Source organism: Rhodnius prolixus, unplaced genomic scaffold, assembly GCF_049639745.1.
Source record: "Rhodnius prolixus isolate KJV_2025 unplaced genomic scaffold, Rpr scaffold_5, whole genome shotgun sequence".
Taxonomy (NCBI): Eukaryota; Metazoa; Arthropoda; class Insecta; order Hemiptera; family Reduviidae; genus Rhodnius; species Rhodnius prolixus.
In genome coordinates this window covers 38903209-38927648 of record NW_027411624.1, presented here as the reverse complement: position 1 = coordinate 38927648, position 24440 = coordinate 38903209, and the positions used below count along the sequence as shown (strand labels likewise).

At 30.2% G+C, this 24440-nt stretch overlaps 1 protein-coding gene and 1 long non-coding RNA gene across 13 annotated transcripts in view; both read right to left on the bottom strand.

The window, feature by feature from the left end:
* Positions 1-2332: 2332 nt before the first annotated feature.
* LOC141458347 (uncharacterized) lies at positions 2333-6054 on the bottom strand. Its single transcript, XR_012460892.1, has 6 exons — positions 5706-6054; positions 4944-5136; positions 4249-4439; positions 3996-4052; positions 3442-3687; positions 2333-2665 (listed from the first exon to the last, which is right to left on the bottom strand). It is a non-coding gene; the product is annotated as an uncharacterized lncRNA (long non-coding RNA).
* Positions 6055-7349: 1295 nt separating this feature from the next.
* The window catches only part of krz (beta-arrestin protein kurtz), a 246672-nt gene continuing 229581 nt past the window's right edge, over positions 7350-24440 (bottom strand). For 9 of the 12 annotated variants that reach the window (XM_074136111.1, XM_074136106.1, XM_074136112.1 and 6 more), the window contains 10 exons: positions 22002-22195; positions 21725-21903; positions 20153-20288; positions 18745-18829; positions 17395-17467; positions 14301-14444; positions 12749-12892; positions 11025-11111; positions 10797-10940; positions 7350-9049 (listed from right to left, as the gene is read on the bottom strand). In XM_074136111.1, the coding sequence (XP_073992212.1) occupies positions 8956-9049; positions 10797-10940; positions 11025-11111; positions 12749-12892; positions 14301-14444; positions 17395-17467; positions 18745-18829; positions 20153-20288; positions 21725-21903; positions 22002-22195 (1280 nt within the window). In that variant the 3' untranslated portion in view covers positions 7350-8955. The remainder of the gene's footprint in view (positions 9050-10796; positions 10941-11024; positions 11112-12748; positions 12893-14300; positions 14445-17394; positions 17468-18744; positions 18830-20152; positions 20289-21724; positions 21904-22001; positions 22196-24440) is intronic. The other 3 variants (XM_074136117.1, XM_074136116.1, XM_074136118.1) reach the window with 3 other exon arrangements.

The following is a 24440-nucleotide window of genomic DNA, read 5'->3' as shown; positions in this document are numbered from 1 at the left end:
ATGATCAAAATGACGTATAACGCATCAAACACTTCATAACGCATGACTGTAACGGAATTCGGAAGATACCGAAGCAAATTTTTTGTATATTTAAAACGCACTGGCTGTTCATCTTAATAAAGAGTTGAAACATTCGCGAGCAATCACTCCCGGGGATTTTAACACTCCCGAACTCGGTAACTGCAACAATAAGAAAACACAAATATTAGTAAAAATTAGTTTGAAGGATTAAAGATACTTAACAATTATACATTAAACAAAACATAGTCTAATTTATCGGTACCAACTCATTCTAAATTCACATTAATACCTACCTGAAATTAAGTTAATAACTAATAAGCTAAAGTTCACTTTAATCATTTAAATAATTAAATTTTGCTCACTTACATATTCATGCCTCAAATTGGGGTTAATTTCAGTTATAAATTTGGGTCAACTTTAGCAAAATTTGGTTCAATTTAGGTTACATTAGTCTTTTTTTTATCACATATTGTAATATGTTCATAAATATGTAAGTGAGCAAAAAATTATTTTTGAGATTTGAAAAAAATACCTATATTCCATCTAATTTTTATTATAAAAACTAAATTATCCTAAAATATAAATCAAACCAATTAAATAGAAGTTAAAAGATCGATAATTAACAAAAAAACTCTAATTAATTCCAAGAAATAAAAATTCATGCCTGTTGGAACAAGTCGCTTAAGCAGCCAACTCTTTTTTTTCGATTTTAATGAAATTAAATTTTGTAAAATCATAAATTTTTATATAATCTTATTGCTTTTGTATTATTATATCAATAATAATAAAAATTTGATGCAATATTTTCAATTTTAATTAAGAAAATGAATTTACTTAGCAACTACGATGTTGCCTGGCTGAGAGCACGAGTAAAACTGGCAAAATGGCCGTTGAGTACATGAGGTTCTACTTATAAGCTGTTATATTAAAAAATTTTCAATCAAATTATATTGAATTTCATGAAATTATGGCCAAAAAAAAAAGGTTTTTTATACTTAAAATATTTTTTAATTAATTTATTAGGGACTACTTTATGACGTCACATGCGGATGGTGACGGTGCGGTACTTTTTATAATAAAATAGTTCCAACTAATTATCAATTTGTTTTATTATATTTCACTTTAATTAGACTAGTTTTAGTCTAACTAATTTTTGGAATTGAGTTTTTAAAAGTAATTTAAGTTTTAAATACGAAAATAGAAAGGTATTACACACGACTTCATTTTGGCGATTCTTGAAAATTGGCTTGATAGATTTCATTTAAAATTGAAAGTTGGGTTAAGCAATAAACTATTTTTAATATTTAATCAGTGGATGAACCGTAAAATAAGTTAATGAGAATAGGTCCGTATCTTAAGTAGCTACGGGTGAAGGTGCGGGGTTGGACTTCCACTCAAAAACCTCTTTGAAATCATATCTCAGAATATAGTTTTCAATAAAAATAACAAAACATGATATGTAGGATAATTGTACAAAGTTTTAAACAAATTGGTGCAGTCGTTTTCGAGAAATCATAAAACAAACCAGACCAACTTTGGTATCCATCAACCAAGAGATCAGGCTTGCAATTTTAGTAGGTACTTAATGGTGCGTCATTTAAACGTACGTTAGATACCAAATTTACGTTAAGTTAGATTTTTTTTTTTTTTTAATTCATAGAAATCTTCAATCAAACAGTTCACCTTTAAAAAATCAATGTCTGGTAAGTTCATTCAATTCAATTAATTTCTTCTGCTATATCAATAGATAATAATAATAATACTAATACTTACTTAATAAAATTGATTCTGAAACTATGTTTACAGAATAATTAAGGCTTCATGATCGCAAAAGGGATAAATAATTGAGTAATTACTTTGAACTTAACGCTCAGTTAGGTTCTCGGACGGTAAGAAGAGGCAAGAGTTCACGGATCTAACACTTATATAAAAGATCATTCCAATTTAGCCTACTTAACTACTTTCTCATTAAACTAACTGTGTAATTATTTTATAGGTTGTCATAGTTCACAAAGGAAACACTTTTGTATTAAATGACGTACTCAATAACGAGTTTAAATCCTTGGACAATAAATATAGAGGTCTTGCGGTGCTACCTGGTGGTGAAACATGGATCTAAATCTTTACTTGCCTGATAAGTGGTGGTTTCTGATGGATTTTTCTGGAACTAATTTGTTATTTTACGTTTTTCTTTTTAATTTTTGTTTTTTTCTTCTTTTAATCTTTTCTTTTGTATTTTATTAATTAACATGTGTATTTATGTACTCGAATAGAATATTAATGTATGTAAAAAAATAGGTACGCCAATAAATACTTTTTTAATAAAATTAAGGTTTTTTTTTTCTGCTCCTAAATACATTTTTTTTTTGCACAATAGTAAAAAATTTGTATAATTATTTTGATCATCATATAAATATCCATATTACTATTACAACTAAATAATACACTTTTTAGTAATTGATTTATGACAAAAGTTGTTTGTACATTTTCATTGGATGCTTTCTCAACGTCTTTTTCATTTTAACTTCATTTGATGGACAGTATTGCAGGTAGTACTCCTAGTATTGGCTGTTTTCAATTTTAAAATCATCGTAATTAAGTTGATCAAGTTAATCTTGAATGAATAAACTTTCTATTCAAAATACTACAAATAAAAATAGTTTTTTTTAAATGATATATTTTTATCCAGGAATGGAAGAAATAAATTACAAAATTTAAAATAAAGATTAAAGTTGAAATATTTTAAACAGATCAGTCTTTTAGAAAGAACTCGTTGCATTATATAACATTTTGAAAGTAAATTATTTGAACTTAAACTACTCTTACGTTGTAATTTTACTTTTGTACCAAACTTGTTCTAGTGAAGTTACACCCATTGCCATAAATTTCAATCATTAGTTCATTTAATCTTTTACAACCAAAATAAACCATTTTTATTGATTGATTGAAAACAGAAATAATACTGTTGGGTGAATAATAGTTTTATTTGATGAATAAAAATACAGAGTTCATATGTAAATTTAGATAAAATAAATATTAAAAGAACTTAAACCTTTTTTTTAATAATATAAATGTATTATTTCAAAAAAATACAATACGATGTTATTTTCTATTGGGTGTATTGTTTAAAAAAATTTAATGTAATTTTTATATACTTGAATATTACCACTTTCTAATAAAATTGTGTTTTAAGGGAACTTATTTTTAAAAAATAGATCACATAAAATGATTAATTTTGAGAAAGTTTAATCTAGCTGAACAATGCTTTTATTTGATTGAAAATGCTACAGAATTCGCCAATATTTAAATTTTTTTCAAAAATTGAAACATTCAGATTAAAAAGGGAAAGATTATTTATGAGAAAAAAAGGTTTTAGTTTGTTAAAATACTTAGAAAGTGTGAAATAATAGATAAGATTACCTGAAGAATCATCCTACACAGCAGAGTGTAAGTATATTTCCTTGACTTCTTTTTTTTATACTCCAAAATACACTTGATAAGAATAAGCTAATATAACTTGATTAGTTGGATGTACATGAAGAGCCCGAAGAGGTAATCATTTCCTGATAAAATATGAGCATTACTATTTTGTAACCAGGCTAAGCACTGAACAAAGATAAGAAAGCTCTTGACTGAAGTCCCAGCCATTGTGCTCATTTCGGCAAGCTATTTAGACAACAAAATAATCAAACTTATCTTAAATTAATAAAAACATCTATAACAGTTAATAAAGTATTCATCAAAATGAAATAGATGTAACTGCAATCAAACTAAAGTATGGATATGTACATCGTATAACTTTTTACGAACTTACAACCTTTTCATCAACGAAAATAAAATATATTTTTTAAAAAACACGCTTATTATTTATTAGAGAGACAATATCACACATAATTTACTAATTAATATTCTCTTTTATTTAATATTTTTAATTTTAAAATACTTAGGAAGTGTGAAATAATAGATAAGATTACCTGAAGAATCATCCTACACAGCACAGAGTAAGTATATTTCCTTGATTATTAGCTCAACTAAAAATAGTTTTATATGATTAGAAAATGATACGAGAAAATATGCTTTTTTGATGATGAATTTTTAATTCAAATGAAAACCTTCATTCAATAAAAAATATTAAACTTCCTTTTCAGATTCAAAGGCAGAGATATTTAAAAAAATGTAGTTTTTTGTTTAATTACCTTGAACGTATTAAATAGTAGATAAAATTACCTGTAGAACAATTGCACAAATGGAGTGTAGGTTGCTTAGTTGCTTAAATAGAATGGATGTGAATCACCTCACATTTACAGTCGTACAGCTGGAAGTATAGATATACCCATTAAATAATCACTTTAGGTGAAAGCTGAGCTTAACGGGACTGCAAATTGACAAAGTATCGATGAAGTCCAAGGAAGAAAGCACTGGATAAAAGGAAAAAATAGTAAATTAAAGCAGCAGTAGATAATACAAATTTAATCCACACTATCGTATTACATAGGATTTTTGTAAAACTAAACCTTCTTTCAAGAAAATTAAACCATTTTGATTTCAATTTTCTTAAAAAAAAAAAATAAGAAAGTTCATTTATCGGAAAAAGACAGACTAACCACAAGTAATTCTGTTATAAAATAAATGAACGTGGTTGGAAAAAACCTAAAGGGGTTGGCATGTACGAAAAAATTAATCTTTAACAACTTAAAGCTTTTGACAATAAAATCGAATTAAATGTTAAAAAATACTTTATTTTATTGTCAATTAGATTTGTCTAAAAAATGAAATAAAATTTTTAAATTCTTAAAATATTACAAATTTCCAACTTTAATCTTTCTTCTATGAAAGTCGAAACATTACGTGTTCCGATTCAAAGCGAAAGATTCATAATCATAAAAAAGGTTTCAGTTTCAAAGGTAATACTTTGAACATACTGAAAAATGGTAAAGATTACTTGAACATTTCCACAGGCCAACTGGTAGGTATCTACTTAAATCTTTCTTTGACTTCTTCATTCTCCAGAACAGCATGGATGAACACTACCTAATGTTTACCATCATACAGCAGGATGTAAAGAAGAAGAGATAATCATTTCACATGAAAGCTAAGTCTTACTGAGCTGCAAATCTGCAAAGACTTAGAAAAGCCCATGGATTAAAGAAAGCACTGGAAATTTATAAAGAAAGCTACATCTATAATTTTAACTGAATATTTATATCTTATAAAAATCGGAGAATTTTTGTATGCAAGGAAATCTTTTATCAAGCAGTTCAAGTGCGCAACAATATAATTAAACCATTCTGTATTCAATTTTCTACGAAAATGTTTAATTTGGATCGAAACGATGCATTTCAACTTAAATGATGTTCCCATCTCGTACTACAATTGCTGGCTAAGTGAGAAAGGTTACATGGTCTTAAATGAGTGTTATTCGAAGAGTTGATAAATCATAAAACTTTTTGTACAGAAAATTAAATAAAATTGAATGAAACCTTCTTATTAAAGGGTTAGTGTTTTTGTAATGCTTTAAAATTCTAAAGTTGGAGTTGTATTTCATATTGAAGTGGGGTGTTTGACTTTGCCATTATTTACCAGAAAAAAAGGTTTTTGTTTATGTTGTAACACTGAGAACGTGTGATATCGTAGACAGGACTAACTGAAGAACAATATGACACAGCAGAGAGTAAGTTGCTTACCTTGATTTCTTGATACTCCAAAACAGACTTGATAAGGATCATTTCATTTAACATTATCGGTGTGATGCTGCACGTTAAATACCCATAGAGGTAATCATTTCCAGATGAAAGGTGCAACATGGCAAATTGTTTGAAAACAGTGGATAAAAAAAGAACGCCCATTGACTGCACTTTCTACCACAATAGTGTTCAGCTGACTGTTCAACGAAACTTATGGCTCTTTCTTTATTGTACTGTAATGACTAAATATACAGTAACTTATTATAAAAACTATACTGCCTACTAGAATCTGCATTGGTATGAACTGCATTAACGAATTTTTTCGAAGCATTGTGAACGAAGACATTTCAGTATATTATTAATATTAAAAAAAGGGAGAACTATCTTTGTGACGAAAACAATGGAAACCACAGTAATATGTTTTCAAAGTAATAAAAACAAATGTAAACAAGTAAAAAAATAACTTCACTAAAGGCCCTTTTATTTGAAAAGTATGTAAGAAAAAAAAGAATTATTTTTTTTAATGATATTTCAAAACAGGCTCCTTTAGAATTATCACTTAGCATTTATATTTATTTGTCATTACCTGAATGTAAAATGCTGTAAGTAGTATTTTTGTTTATCATAGGTTGTTGTATCCTTTACAGGCTTTGGAAGTTCATCCCTTCATCAACGATAATTAATCTGTTTAAATTTATTTAAATATATGCTGGTAACTTGACTTCCACCATGTATCCAACTCGCACCACATTTGCTGACTGAGCGTTAACAACATTCGTGGTTACAAGATAACATATGGTGTTACCACCCAGTATTGTGATGTTTAAAATTTTTGTGAACTGCAATATATTTCTTGAAAAATAGTGAAATAAAATTAATAAAAATAAAATGTCTTGTGTCACATATTGTATTTTTGTCATGTAGGTAATGTTTTAGAATTGTATTTTACATGAGGAGGCGCGCTTTTCGTAGGCACAAAAGAATGAGTTGTAATAAGTTCATTTGTATAAGGAAATATTGTATAGTACAATTGAAAAATTATTATAAAATTAAATATTGACATCATGTGATGTTACTTAATAAATAAAGCGTAAATATTAAAATATGGAAAACCTTTAACAGTAAATAAGAAGCAACATGCTGATATACTCACGTTTTTATTTTATTTTTTGAACTATAACGTTCCGTTTTACATTTAAAGATTGCTGCCTATTGGTTTGAAGCGGAGTGATAGCATGCCCAAGTTATAATGAATTTTGTTAATAAATTATGTTTTTTGAATGGCTTTATTTTTGTGTAATTGTATTCTTTCTATGATGTCCATAGGTGTATGTATTAGGGTTTCAAATAGCCAGGAATCGGTATAGAATAAAAATAAAACTGTTTGAAGAAGACAAATAAATTTGTCGAAACTTTAGCAAAAAGAGGGAGGTGTTCGTTTTCTGTTCTGGACCGATTCCTCGCTATTTGAAGTATTGGATTCCCATTAGCAGTTCCGTTTTGGCTAAAAAAATCATGTGTCTAAATTTTTATGAGCTCTCAAAATACTTTCATGAAAACTCAAATTAAAAAACTTCAACAAGATCACTTCCTCTTCCTCCTAGAAGTAAGAAGAAAGTAACTAGGAAAAGACATAATTAAAACTTTGTTTTTGTTTTTCCTTCATTAACACTGAATACATCGTTATTTTATACATGTATATATATTTATACATATATGTATATATTTTATAAAAATTTCTTATGCTATAGAGATACCCAAATAAGAGTCCATTAATAGATTATTCCATAAAATAACATTCATTGGAAAAAAAAAAAAGAAAGAGATGTTATATTCCCAGATATACATTTTGAATTTTTATTAACCATTTAATATTTATTGATAGATAATTTTCATATTTTCAATTTAAAAAAATCATAATTTAGGAATACATATATAAAAAACTGGACTCTTTCCCCCAAAAGAAAAATTACAAATAAATAGAGTATTACAACAGATTAACATATACTATTTTTTATTTAATATTATTTTATTTTTCTAAAAAACCTAATGTGTTCTATCATTATAAACTTTTTCCTTTTCTTTTTAATTTCACTACACACGTTTTAACATTGAACACTGTTTAATATAAATTTAGTTTTTGTGCATAGAAATACTCAACAATTTTTTAAAATAATAAACAGGGGTTCAAAAAGGAAATTTGGAAAGCTAGGAAAAACAAAAGGTGGTAACAAAAAAGGGGGGAAAAAATTAGATTACTATTTAAGGGGTAACCTAACCCTGTTGAACAATTTTAAACATAAGTTGATCCTTATTTGTGGTTGTGCAATTTCATTAAAAAGAACTTGACAAAGAACTGGATTCACCAAGAAACGTGTTTCGAGTTTATAAAAAAAAACCAGCAATAGTAGAAAGAAAGAAAAAGGTATATATATATTTCTTTTTTTACTTTGGAAGGCTTCAGTTGTTTGTTCTTTTGTTAATATATAAGTATTTTTAAATATATAAATATCTTTGGATCTTTTTATGATACAATCATTAAATTACACAAAAACGTCCAAGGAAAGCAACTCACAACTGTTCTTTTTTATTACTTGTATATACTTACATGTATACATACATATTATAAAAAAAATGTCAGTTGCTAATATACTTTCAATATTTAGGAATGAATAATGGTGCAATTATTTATATAAACCTGTAATTTCTTTCCTTTCCTTTAATACATTAAATGTTAAAATTATTTAAATAACACGACAATAATATAAACATTCACATCTATTTCAGGGGGACTAGAATAAAGCGTGGAAGTGACAACGGGCGATATAGTAAACAATTCGAAAACAAAAAATAAATGGAATGCAAAAACCAAATAAGTATTACATATATTAAATATATTTATATATATAAATTATATACAAAATACAAAAAAAAAGAAAAGAAAAATGGCCTTTACACAATATCGAAAGGGCCTATTTGATCGCATTAATACAATTATTTCAGTTTTACTTTTTCCTTATTCTCTTACATAATCTTATAAAAACATTTCACCCCGCAAATACTAACTGTGAGGATATTGCCATTGAAAAATATCGTGCGGGGTGCAGACAAAATTCAGAATACCCAATATCTAAAGAAGGTATTTTGGATATACTTTATCAGGTGTCATCTTATATTCTCTTCTGTTTTTAGATTATTTAAAATCCAATTGGAAAAATAAACCCTCAAATATTTATTATTACTTGTCTTCTTAAGCTTCACTTTCGCCTGCCTTAAGTCTGAGACGTGCAAAGTCTTCGAATATAATATCATCGTCAACATCTCCACCGCTGAAATTGTCTTCCCTAAAAAATAATAAATAACATAATTTAAGAAAGTCAGCACCATAATCAGTGGGTTCATTGGCAGCAACTGATACTTTCTCAGTTGGACTTCAAAAGGTGGACTCTCTCAATTGACCGACCAAGAGATTTAAAGATGTCCAGATAGAGAAAATCTCTAAATAGAAACCATGCTCTACTATAAACCTAAAATACCTAATTTTATTTATTCTATTATTGGGATTACCTGGATGAGTATGTTCCTTTAAAAATATAAAATAAAAATTAAAAACAAAATAAACAAATACTTAGGAACAAAATAACAAAGCTCTGAAGAACTGAAACTCTATTAAATATCACTTGTTACAGTCTAGTAAATTACATCATGATTAAGATGATAAATAAGATAATGATGAAGCTATATTTATATTTAAAAGTGACTAGATAAGGATTTTTCTTCTAAGTTCTTAAAGAAAGCTTAGACGATAAAAAAAAAAGTCTAAAAATCGCATTTTACAAAGCCATGACCTGTGAGCTGATCACTAACAATGAACTATACTCACTAAATGAATGGAACACATTTTATAATTTGTTTTAGAATATTTGTACAGTCCTGAGAAATTTCTATGTGATTTAATTACTTAAATAGACGTTCAAGATAAATTCTTCAACGATTTAGATACATTCTAATAACGTCTACCATCAAAACATAAGAGATACTACTAATAAACAGGTTTTAAAAGATGCCTATTCTATCTAGCGGTAACTGCTGGAACTAATAAGAGTTAATTACTGCAAAACTAGTTCTAGCAGTCGCCGCTAGATAGCATACGCATTTACTTTTGCTCGTTGCCATAGAATTATTTAAATTAATTTTGTAGATTTTTTACTTTTAAGAAATTTAATTGATTTTTTTGCTTTAATCACTGTTATTATTGGCTATTTTCTTTTAAATAAATTCATAAAATTAGAAAGTTGACGAAATCCAAGCAAAGATCGAATAAAAATTAAGTAACATTCTATGCTTGTTTCTTCATATTTTGTGTTTTTATGATTTCAGTTAAATTAACAAAACTAGAATGTGTCATTTCAAATAACTCAATGAGGCGATTATTGACTGGCTGACTTTGGATTGTCGGATTCAAATATCGACAAATTAATGGAAAAACAGCGGGTCTAAAAATTACTGTATTATTATAATTGTATTATTATACTTAAAAAATAAAATAGAAAATTATTTTAAAGCATTGAAATATTTTTTGAAACCTTAAACACTCACTTGAAAGTAAAAAAACTAAATAAAAACAAATAATATAACCGAAAATTCAAGGAGACATTTTCATTAAGGTTCGCTTCTGTTTTCAATAGTAAGTTGAGAAATCTTTCTAGCAATAATTTTTGTAAAAAAATCTCTAAAAACTATTTCACACTTTATTCATGGTTACTGAAACAGAGTCTTAAACTTAGTGTTTGAGATGTTCTACTCAGTGAGACGCTAAAAAAAGAAAAGAGTTTATCGCTGGTGGCAGTTCGAGATTAAACATTTGAAAGTAATGGACACAGAATAGAAGTTGCTCCTATCTGAATATTCATTCACAAATTCGGCCTGGATGACTAATTTTACTACAAAAATCTTTTAAAAGAAATTTTACAGCGAAAGAGAATACTTCAAAACATTAAAAAATCACTCCAGCCATTCAATAATCAACTAACTTTAAGTTACTTTAGATTTTATACTCTTAAGTTAAAGAAATAACTAATTTTTACTGACGTGTCCAATTGAATAAGATTTGTATCTACGGGCACATTGTCTTGGTTTGTAGAAGATTGTGAATCTGGCTGACAGACGGCAAGCGTTGGTTCTTCTTCTGGTTTTGGATGCATCAATATAAAGGGAAGTTCCGCAACCAGATCACTGAAATTAAATAATCAAGATTTACTTTAAATAATTTACTTAAACAAAAAGAAAAATACAAATAATAAATATAAAGTTACAAACCCTCCAAGTGCTCCTAAACATAGCTTTACTTTCACCTTGTACTGGACAATAATGCCCAAATTTTCTCTCTGCGATGGATCGGCAACTCTGTAAATAGCAAAATAAGGAAATTATGAACAAGGGATTAATAAAATAAAGGTTGAAAATTGATAAAAAAAAAGTCCTTCAAATTGTTTCCGAATTAATTTTATTTTAATTACACAAGAGAAAAGTTTAAAGTGCTATTTTTAGTTCATTACCCTATTATGTAAGTTTAATATAAGATTTTTCTCTACAAATAACGTTTTAAATTATAGTATTTATAATTTATTTTATAGCAAATTACCACATTAGATTGCGGATTTTTTTCTTCAAGTTTAGAATTTTAGCAATTACATTGACTACTATATAGGTGATAAGAAATTACATTACCCTGGAAGGATACGTGAGAGGTAAGCCTTTCATTCTCCCTCTACCAGAAGGTGCTAATAAGCATTTTCGTAGTAATATTTCTAACAGAAGTTCTATTTAAATGTAATGTACATCATATACATAATTTTTATAAAAATCTAGGAGCAATTTCCCAGTAAGAATTCGATTAACCCCTTTCAGTTTAAAAAGAAAAATACCGCAAACCACAATTTTGTTTTGCTAAAAAGAAAAATATCGGATTCAAAGGGATTTCAAAACGTAGAAAATTCAATACAGAAATCCGGGAACATTAAGAGAAAATAAAAATACTAGTAAATCTATCCTGATGTGGCTGATTGAATATAATATCTATGTAGACCCTAACACTCACAATAAGAACTTGAAGCGTGTGTTTACGCTATTGGTACTTACAGATACAGATAAGTAGCATTTATTGGGTAAACCCCAGGAGTCCGGGCTCGTCATTAAACCTTATGTTACCAGCGGAAACATATTTAATTACCTAAACAGTTTGCATCACCAACCTTATGTGTTGAAGCATGTTATTATAGTGGGCAAAAACATTTCTTAATACGGGATTTTCTTACTAACAATAAAATTTAATAAATATTCTGGCTGGATGGTGATTTGCACAAGATGCCAACACGCTTATAGAAAGAGGAATAAAGATAAGACTACTAAGATTTTCTGAAACTAACTTGATGATTTAAATTTAAAAAAGAAGATATTACGAACTATATACAAAAATAAAATTTATGAATCTTGTAACAATAAGATAAAAAATAACGTAATTGTCTGTAAAGTATTTAACAGCCTACGCTGGACCATTACTTCTTTCATACATATTGAAAGCTTTGTTTTTGAACTTCAAGCAGTTTTTGAACTTCAAACAATGAACACTAAAGAGCCGACTAATTCAAGAAGAACTATGCTGCAGAGAACAAAAAACTGACCGCCTATAATCTGAAAGCTAACCGAGGCGGTATAGTCACGCCTTTTAATGGAAAAAATCTCAACAATATCTATATCAACTCCTCTCTTAATACTTATGGCGTTGCTCTAATGTCAAAGAATCACAAGAAACTCCAGAAGAAATGAATATATCGGTTAAGTTCTTTCGGCTGTTAATATTTTAAATCAATTACCTATTAATAATTTTCAACTTAAACTGAAGAGAAACTTTAATAAATGAGCGGTGTACAATCCGATAATAATAACATACTTATTGATAACTGAGGTAAATAAATGGACAAGAACAATCATGCAAGGTTTAGGTAGCGCCGGAACATGCATAGAACTGCTACTATACTCACAAAGTGGACGATGCAAGATTGGTGTCTTCGTGTTTCAGTTGTCCATCCAGTGCTAAGCCCCATTTATCCTTATTATTGGCCAGTAGTGGTGTTAGAGAGAATACTTTGGACAGAGTGAACCCTGGTCCAATTGGACAACCTTCCCTAACAAGCCACACACCATCACCAAAAACAGACAAAAGTGTTTAGAAACTACACAAAAAATTTAGCACACTAAACGGTCACAGTGTTACACATGCTAAACTATTACCTTTAACAAAACTATAATACGATACCTCCGCAGAAGGGGGGACAACCAAATAATTTTGCGTTCAACCATCACCGACGTATGTAAATATATGTACATAAATATACAAAAAGAAATAACAAATGAAACCCAAATCATGCAGATTTTTCCTGTTGAAAAAAAAACTATAGAAGAAGTGGTTAGTAATAACACCATTTGAACAAAACAAAATCAAAAATCTCACTACCATTACTTTACCATCTTCGAAATTTTTCTTCAAATTGTTTTTAACAGTCTAGTTGAATTTTTGAACATAGTTATCTCTACAGACTAGATGTCTTAACTTGATTTCAAGGATATACTTGAAAAAAAAAATCAAGTCCTTTTTAATTTCTTCATGAAGCACCTGATAAAGAATCTCCCAGGCTACATCTTCGGGGAAAAAATTGGAACTTACAGTTTATAGATAAAATGAAATGCCTAACTGCATCATGTAATCACAAATTCTGTATAATTAATAAGCATCCCGTAGGCGAGAAGTAGCTTTTCAGTTTCTACCTTCATTGCCAGGACTTTGGTGATTGCCACGAAGAGGTATCAGAGATCAGTTTTAAAACTGATTTTTTTAAAATGTGGACCAAAATGTGTGAGGGGCACCTTAGGCGGTTGTTGGATACAGAGCACAGAGTGATTAACCTCTCTCTGACCAAGAGAGAGTACTGCTCCAGACTATGAAAGAAGAAGAAGCAGAAACCAGAGGAGGTGAATGGCAAAAAAAATACTGATAGGGACAATAAGCCTCTTTTTAACTGCAGCATATAGAGGACCCACCCACCCCTTGCTCTAATAAATTGAAGATTAAATTTATTAATTAGTTTATGTTAATGAGTATAAATGAATATTGAATGACATTTTAGTGAAACTTTTGAACAGGATCACAGAATACGCATTTGGTATTAATAGAGAAGGTTCATTCACGATAAGTATATTGTACTCATCCAAATGTGAACATCATTAGAGTGTAGTACAGTAATAGTACATAATACAGTGAATGTAAACAATTTATTTATAAGAAGCGAGTTCTAGAGTTTTCCACTTGGGGCTCAGGAAACCTAGGAGCTTCAAAAATTAACTTTAAAAAAATTCCTGCAAATTTTCAACATAATACTTGAAATCTTAATTCTTTCATTTATAAAAACAAACAAAAAAAAAAGGTATATAGTTAATGTTATGTTAATTATTGAAGAAAAAGTTTAAGATGGTAGTTAATATTCTCCCCTCCATCCAACAATTTTCTGGCCAGTTACGACCATCTTGGCGACTCACATAGTAGAAGATGCTAGATTTGTATCTTCATGTTTTAATTGTCCATCCAGTGCAAGGCCTCGCTTATCCTTATTATCCTGCAATGTTGGCCTGACGGTGAACACCTTGGACAGGGTGAATCCAGGACCAACTGGGCATCCTACCCTGTGTTATACACTAGCTTTATCCAGAATCTCTTAATAACAAGTTATAATTTCTTAAATAATAAAGAATGAAAAAATTAAATAAAACTTCACAAAAAATTAAATAAAAAATAAATAAAGTAGAAGATAATATGAAGTTTTGCAAGTTTAGAGTTGAACATTTAAGTAACGTTTTGTGTTAATCATTGAAAACATTCTTTTACATTGAAAAATGGGCATTAAAATAAAAACATGTTTCCACACGTTAACAAATTATTTATAACACCTTTGAAATGTACTAGCTAGTTTAACTTATCCTAATTTTATCTAAGCTATCCCTCTGCGGTGAAGTAGTTCTGCAGATAATAACGCCCAAAATGGAGATTCTAACCAATCTCGGCAATCGAACTTGCAACGCTTTCTTTAGAGAGAAAACAAGACTTTGTAATCCTGGTGCAACTATTCTCCTACTAGGTTAGAAAAAATAGTCAATTTCTTTTATCCTCCTGATTCTTCTTTTTTTTGTACAGTAATTTTTCAAAATTCTGATTAAAAATAAACAATTTTTTCCTAAATATTTAGCTGCACTCACAGCAAAATGAACTAATGAACTTTTAAAACTCTTCTTGGTTTTTGGGAATCTATACAATCAGACCTATGTCTTAATTTAACGATACAGTTTGCTACAGTACTTGTCTTATTCCAAAATATATACTTAACAGCTCATAACTTACATACAACATATAAAACTAACTATTACAATTTATTGTAATACAATTTTGTGTAAGCTTACTTTAAAGAATGCATTTTTTTAAGCATATTTGGCTGCTTGATGTTTATTTGGAAGGAAAGGCAAAATTAAATACTTCAACGAAAACAATAGGTACCTAACATTACGGCTCGTTTAAACTATATTGCCTCAAATTAATTTGCTTAGACTATATATGCTTTTATTTAGTATATATGAACTAAACGTAATATATTTGTAAATAAGTCAACGAATTATTATTACCTTTTCAGTCTTTCGCAAGTACAACGCATATTTTTGTAATTTTGAGTGCTTAAATTTGCCGTCAATTTAGAGCAACGAATTTCACTGTCTACGATTCCAGTCTACGTTTATGATATTCTCTGATAGATTATGTTAGAGGCCAGCAATAGTCGGAGTTTCTATTGATTAGAAAAGAGAGAGAGAGAGAGCACAAATGAATGCTTTATCCAATCAAATTTAGAAAGCGCCAGCACATCAGTTGATCCTCCCCTGTTCGCGAGCAGAGCAGTTGATCTTCTAACTTGTATTACCATCAATCATTCTGGACCCTCTTTGGTAAAGGAGAGAAGATATAAATGGACTCTTTCCATGTTACGAGCTTCAGAATGTTGTTCGGAGCTTATCACATTTTTCGTGGTTTTAAAATGTAATTCACTTTATCTCTAAAGTGCTTCACGCCTGAAGCAGTTCAATTTGGAGTTGAACAATAACATTTCTAAAAACAACTTTCTTTATGATCTTTTCTTTAAATAGGTATCTATCTAATTTACTAATATTCTCTTGGAATAGAACATGATTACTCATTCGTTTTCCTTTTTTTAAAAAATATTAAAACCAAAAATCACTTTCAGAGCCTCATTATCAATTTTAGGGCAAAACCTCTTCGTGTCCACCGTTTGTTCATTTCAACACAATAAAATTAACAATTAAAATGAACATTTTAAAGCGTATATTTCATTTTTATTGTTCTGATGTCCATGCATATAAAATAGTCTTAACTTCCGATCTGAAACACTTTTTCGGAGAAATTCTATAAGGAATTTTGGACGAACACGAATTCTGAAGAAAACTTACTACATAAACTTCATTACGTTTATTTGTAACTTTTTTTCAGAAATTTTATTTTAACTGGGTTCTTAGGATGAGCCAAAAATATTCTCTAAATACCGTTTTAGTGTATTGTTTGGTGAATTACCTGCATAATAATTATAAAGTATGGAATGTCAGATCAAAGTTCCGAATTGAATTGGCAAGTGCGACTATATAGACCTGGCTGTTTCGAGTTGTCTGCACTTTTCTTGAGAGTATCATTTGAACGTGTGTACGTAAGATATTTTGAGGACTTGAAGGCTTATCAATTTGATTTGAAACTTTTCATCTGAGAACATTAGTTTTAGGTGGGTTCAGTGGGGGGGGGGGGGAACCTGCTTGGTCACGATTCTTTCTTCAGTACTGTCTAGTGAAGCGAGTGAACGTAGGCGCAAAGCATTAAAGTCAGTTTCAATACCTTCGCTTTAATATTTTTTTAAAAAAAACATCTCAGCTTCATTGACTCCTCTCTTAGAACTGTAAAAAGGACAATGTACTCCAAAGAGGACAGAAGGGCTAGTTATAAGTAACAGCTGAAAGTTTGAATTCTCGTGAGGTAAATATGCTGTTTGCTCGTTTTGTAATAATCTAATAACATTCAAACTTCAAGCAAGGATGGGGTGATTTGCTAAAAATGTAATAAAATGTTACACTCCCTTAAAGAAAAGGTGTTCTCCTAATTCGAGAATACTCAGAAATTAAAGTTTTGTTCGCGCCCATTGATAAATGTGGCTCTGATTACATTTCCAATATACAAAATGTTACAATATAAGAAATAATCGATAAATCTATCATTTCACATTAACAATAACCACATCAATTCTGTGAAACCATCACTGTAAATACAGCTCTTTTTTTTTTTATTATTATTAAAGTATAAGGCTCGGCAACATCTGAGGTTACTGGCTACAGCAACAACATTGACCAGAGTGAGCTTTAAGTAACTCCTAGGAAGAGAAAATCAAAGGGTTAGCAGCTGGATTCGAACCCGGGATCTCCGCGTGGGAATCCAGTATACGGTAACCACTGAGCTAATCCCTTCCTGCTCCAAAATTTAAGAAGGCTTACTATATTGTTCACTAGTTTTTTTCAAAATAATAAATTGACTTACTCGCTCTCTGCTTCAGCTACGGTACACTTGTATTGGGCAGTAGAGAATAAACAAATATCAGCGAACTGCCGTACTGGAAATTAAATATTTTATTCATTAATAACAACTCGAATTCTTATGATCAACTCAGAAAATAAATAACTAACAATATTTTTAGCTCTTAATAAGTTTGTTCTGACAAAGAAGAATTACTTTCTCAATAACACTCTTGCGTAGAAAATGTAAACACCTATACTGGCATTTTATTGATTCATATATTTATAAATTTCTCTTACAACTACTGCGAGCTCATTAAATTCTCTATATTGAATTTGGTACCAAATATTTTTCCCACAATCGGGTACAGTGGTTCGTTGTTTCCTAACAACAACTAAGTTCAGTCTTCTTTCGGCAAAAAGAACGATTCACATAAGCTAAAGTCCAGGTTTGCTACCATACCTTATTACCTTGCCTAACTTCGTCTAATGACACCATATCAACTTAATTGGGAAGGTTTTAAAAAGGCTTCTATATCAAAAAGTAGCAAAAAAAAACCCAAAACTAAATATTAATATTAAGTGCGGAGCTGATTACTATATTGCAAAAAATAAGTACTCTTCACGAAAATAACATCATATTTATCGACTCCAAATCAGATTGTCTGGCATTGGAGTCTGTTAAGTACGGAAGATGTACTAACTTCATCGCTTATTAAGTGACAGAAGAAATACATCAACTTGCTAATAAATATTGTCATACAAGGGGTACAGAGTCACATCAATATTTATAGAAAATAAAATGGGGAAGATGCAGCATCAAAAATGGATGTCAGTAATGAGGCTGTCGATTGATGAAAGTCTTAACTATTCTAAAACCACTAGCTATGAAAGAGTGGCAAGCTTTATCCGAGAAGCCAGCCACCTGCGTATTAAGGGGCATACCACTCCACCAATATGAAAAGAATTGCATATATACCTTGGTTAGAAAGTAATTATGCACTGTAAAAAGGAATACTAAGAACCTGATATTTTTTAAACCCCGCTCCCACATATTTTTAAAATCTTTAACCCAATTTACAACTAAAAAAGTGAAGTAATGTCAATTTCATCTGGCGAAAGCTTTATGTGCAACTACCTCTTTAGAACGCAGACGAAGGCGACTAGCAAACATATTTTACTATAAATTTCTCATATCAACTATTAAATAAAATCCAAGGCAAAGAGACTGGGAATCGAACCCGTACCAAAATACATGTTCCAATTCAATGAATCTAAAAATTTACTCATGTTAATGTAATGTACAAAGAAAATTTTTCCCCAAATATATAACAATTACCAAATACTAGGTTTTTATTTACTTATTATTACTTACCAGAGACTTTGATTTTCTTAACTGTTCTGTTAGAATTGTTTGCAATATGAACGTTCACAGCGATGCTCTCTCCATGATGATACAGCTGTGGAAAGATTATATCATTACTTTGATGTATATTTTCTTAAAAAAAATATTAAAGTTATTACAGAGAAGGGATTAATTAGCTTAGAATTTAGTGCATTGGATTCATATTGTATATATATATATATAAAGCTTTATTTATATATATATATAAAGCAGTAAGTACGGCCACAATAGGCTGTTTCAAGTAAGTAAGTTAAGACAGGACCATGTTGACCATTGGTGGCGGAGGTGTCGTCCCGATACATTTATAGAAATATACGTTTACGTTTTAACCCTTAACTGCTTATTGTGAGAAATTAGTTAAGACGTTTTTTCTATCTGAATTATTTTGTATTGAAGCCATTTTCTTACCTTTTTTTACATTTAACCTTTAAAAGAAATGTTTATGTTGACACAGTTCAAAGGAAAATTACCAGAGAACAATGTAAATATGGCAACACTCATTTTTAGAAGGAAATCTATGAGTTGGATTTTTTTTGGCAAACTGCAGCTTTTCGACAGCACTTGATGGGATTAAAAGAGATGGATATTTAATAAGTTTAAAATAAAATTTATTCGTCTACGGAATGGAGAAATTTATATTAGGCTGGTGAATTGAATATGATTGTTTTTCGGAGTTATTCTAAGAGCTTTTTTACAATTTTTATTAATTACTATCCATATTCGTGACAAATTCTTGCGATACTTCATCGCCGAATTAAAACACTTGGGGAAATGGGATACCAACGCCTCTAGAACTTTTAAATTTAAGAGCAAAAGTTGTCCGTCAAATTTGTATGTGTCTCGAACAAGAAGAAAGAGGCCTCCCCACTGGAAATAACTCTCTTTCCAAAATTTGAAGAATGAATACTCTTATCAAAACGGCTAAGTATCAAAAAGAAATACTTGTAATATAGTTTTTTTAAAAAATCTATTTTTGTGGTAATGTTACAGAGTTTTTATAAGAGTTATTACTTTTTTATTTTTTTTTAACTAAATATTTAAGCAGTGAAGGTTCAATACTAACTAATAATTTTCAAATATGAATTAGGGAGAAAACAAAAAAATAAAATTGAAGTTCCTAGGGGTCTTCGCGAGCTTACAAAATCGTAATTAACTAATATTTCATTTAAAAAATAGCATAATTTATAAGTGCATCATTATTTTTACAACTAAATCAAGTGTGGATTATTTATTACTTTTATCACATACTAATTTATAAGTTATATACTTTTTTTAAAAAAGGACTATTCACAATAATCTTCTTAACCACTATCTGTTTTAAGTTTAGTTTCATTTTACACCTAGATACACTAAAAAATTATAGAATAAATCAACCAACCTCCTTGTCGAGTGAAGCTTCAAGATGTAATTTGTTAGGACTCATCATGAATTCTTTGCTAACTTCTACGGAGGGTTGTTCACCTTGTTTACAAGGGGCATACATTATTTTCCTTATCGCCAGTCTTACAGAGTTCCTAGTTTAAACAGAAATCATTAGTCACAGAAAACTGTTGCCTAATTCTAACTTTACACTGAAGAGAAGATAAGATACTAAATAACATTTAATGTAATTCATTTGAATGGTGGAATACGCAAATATTTTTATCTTTTTTTGGGGGGGGGGGGTTCTCCATCTCTGTTTTCCTTCATCATTAAACTTTTGAATTACGAGTATGTTCCTCTAGGAATATTGAATTTCACTTTCGACTTTAAAGATCGCTACAAGTACCAACAAGGTCAGTATCAACCAACAAACGATCAATAGTAACAAACGTCTGAGGAATTTTTCCCGTGCTAATTAACTAAGAACCCTTTAGTCGTTCGCCCATGAACTAGATACCGTGCAAAACACTGTCATCACAAAATGAAATAAAGTATGATTACTAGTGCTTATTTAAACACAATGTAACCTTGGCTCGGTGGAAGTCTAGTTTAGATTAACCTACTGACATAATAATAGTTTTATAGAAATGATGAAGTACATGAGAACTCAAAACTGTTTCGATTATTGCATTCATAAAATCCAGACAATCGTTACGACTCCAGCGAATGCGGCCTGTCATCTTTAGCAAAACTAGCAGCGTCAGAGTCAATCTCTTACTTCATTATTTTTTCTTTTCTTTTTCTTCCTTGGCATTGATGTATTATCATTGCACAGCCATATTTACTCATGTGACGTCAGACTGATAGAACCGGCCTTGCTTTCACGAATCTAGCCTAACGCACTCATACAAATAAACCAGTAAATACATTCGCATAATTAACTACGAACCTAACGCGATACATTGATGCTTAGGGATGGAGTCTTTATATTTTAAGGAAATCAAATAAGAAAGGTTACTTCGCTTGAAGCCATGTTGCTTGCAAAAGATTGAAGACTATTTCTAAAACGCCCTACTAGAGAAGTATAATTTTTTTGAGGGTACTCAACTACAAAGAATATCTTATTTGTTTTAGAGTTTCCTTTTTCCTCTTCTATTTCCTTTTCTTATTCCTTTTTTGTAAGTATTCTGGGAGTAAGTGTGGCAGGATTACTTACTCTCTCTTATAGAGCTATCAGAAATGAATCTTATTACTTAAAAACCTTAAACCTGGTTTAAGATATTACTCATGAGCAAAAAAAGAACGACCAAGGTTTCTAAAAAAGCATGTTCGCGGATAATTGTACACTACAAAGATTTCCCATATTAAGGTGAGTCGATTGCAGCTTTACAATGTTATGAAGCCACTTGCACCAGCATGGCACTTATGATTTCGGGTTTTCCTCGGCTCCATAGCATAAAATAATTGTAAACCCATAATTTTATATCAACATACACGATTACAGTGTGCCTTTACATAAATTTTAAGCAAGAAAGTAGCAAACCTCTTTACATCTCTTTCAGATAAGCTAAAAGTAAACAAACTTTACCTTTTATGAGGTTTATCGTCTTGTGCTTCAGCGACAAAAGCTTTAAGCTCATAGTCTACGCCGCAAGGTTTGCCAGTATCACCGGGTGCTGGTTGTAAGGTGACGGACGCCGGACAATGAGGTGGTAGTTCAAAATAAAATGGATATGCATTCGGACCTAGTTTTTTCATTAACCTTTCCTAAAGAAAGAGAACAAATTTTTTTTTCCAATAAATGCTAAAATAAGAACAAAAATAGCCTAAACTTGTTTTAAAGTAACAATAAATAGCTATCTAACCTGTAACCTGGTAACTGGTCGTTTCGTTTGAAGCTCTTGTGGTGGATATATCTGCTCGGCAGCTAGATATAAATCTTTCCTAAAAGTAAGTCCTAATACGTCAAGATCTTCTCTACCGTATCTAAAAGCGGCTAACACATGTCCAAATACTTTTCTCTCTTTCACGTAGTCTGGATCAATCAACACGACGCCATCTATAAAAGAAACAACCAATCAGGTAACAGATATTTATTACACAAAAAAAAAATCCATAAATGAAGTCCAAACACTTCGTAAAAATAAGATTTTTTCATTCCTTTGCATACTAGCATTCGCTGCAACTCTGAACTGTCATTTGTTAGGGGGGTCTCAGAAATTTATCCACGCAACAGGTCAACAGTACGAGCTAACTAACTACCAATTTTTGTCGATCTTCTAAAAGAACTTCATCTCTCTGTTGATCTCTTCGAGATTCTTATGGTCTCAATATCAATTAAGCAAGCTTAGAGAACAAGACTGGAAATATACATCAGAGTTGTGCGCTCCTCTACGTCCAAATAAATAACGTCCAGTGTGTCTGAGTGTGGCTCTTCTAAATCCTATATTAAAACTGTCCGGTAGGACAGTTGTATAAGGGTTGACCATCAAAAACTGCACGAAAAAGTGTAACGTTGAAAAACACCCAACTTTGACAATTTTTATCTCTTTTTCTATAAAAGATAAAATTCCCAAATTTTCTTTAAAATATAGAGCAAACCCTCCTTTATAACTGAAATTTTTTTGCAACCACCCAGACCTAATAGATTTCGAGAAAAAAGTTGCCGAAAATGAGCAAAAACGGCTTTTTCAGAAATTGTTGTTGTTCTTGTTCTTCTTCTTCTTCTTCTTGTTGTTGTTACCTTTTTTGTAAACTACGTAGCGCCTAAACGCGTGAACCGATTTTCATGAATGAGGTGTCATTCGATTCGGAATTTTATGTAGATGTGCCTTTTGGGGGTCTCGACCCTGTACATCGAATGGGAGAGGAGTTAGCCCCCTTTATGTAAGGCCCCCTCCAAAATTATTATTACTAATTACTCTGTAAATCTTGGCCCGATTTTGATAAAATTTGGTAGGATGATAGGGTTAGGGCTCCCCTATGTAACATTAAAGCGACGATCTGCTCTTACACTAGTTAAGGGGAAGTATAGCAATCGTTTCAAATTATCGACACGTGAACTGATTTTCATGAATGAAGTGTCATTCGAATCGAAATTTTGTACAGATTTGCACTTTAAAAGTCTCGTCGCTATGCCTCATATGGAGGGGAGTTTGCCCCACCCAAGTAAGGCCGTTTCTAAAACTATTATTACCAATATTTCTATAACGCTTTGTCCGATTTTGATAAAATTTAGCACGAAGAAGTGATTAAAGCTCCTCTACATGGCTGTGAAGTGCCATCATGCTCTTACACCTACTAAGAGGAAGTACTGCAATCGTTAAAATTATCAATGGGTGAACCTATTTACATTAATGAATTGTCGTTCGATTCAAAATCTTTGCCTCTTTGCCTTTTAGAGAGAAGTACTGTAATCGCCCGTTTATTTTTCTTACTCCTCTTAAAAGGAAGGTCTGAAATCGCAGTTTAAATTTGCTTTTTACGTACAAATACCTTCCTATTTTATATAAAAAGGCTTTCTCAAAAAAATTGTTGTTGAGGATGGTTTGGGGACCGCAACTATAATCATTCTTTAAAAAGATCTCTCCAGTGGTAGTTACGGTTCCTACTTAACACCTTATCAGGTTATAATGATAGAATTGCTTATTCCAAATTTAAAAAAAACAGTAAAGCAGATATGTAACTTAGCAAAATAGACAAAAATGAAAATCTATCCAAAAGGTACAAAAATCTCCTTAACAAAAACTTACAGTTTAAAAAGTTAAGTATAAGGGTTGATTAAACGCCAAAAGGTACACAAATCAGCATGTACCCAACATTTCATTCAAGCTTAGTTGATATAATTTAAGTAATTTTGCTGCATTAACTTTTCCTTCACATTTTTTAGAATTTATTAGATGTCACAGACCCTTATGCTGGCCATTTTCATCTACAAAATATTTGTTCAAGTAGCACTGTAGATTGACTTTAATATCTATTAATCTATAATAATCAAACTATTAATTACAGGTTAAAAAGAAAACGTTATAAAAAATAAAAAAAATTACGAGGCTACAAAATTTAAAAACTTTTTTAAAAAAATGCTTACACCAACATACATCAATGATTTCGATTATTTTATTTTTAATAAAAATCGTCGGTTTAAGTTCATTCTTCGATTAAAGTAATTGTTATTTTATGTAGTAGTCAAACATTTATAATAATAGGTAATAATTATCTGGCTCTATCGCAAATAATATAGTTTTCTTCAATCACACTCTCAATGTAGCTGTTCTTCTCACAATGTTATATATATGTTATGT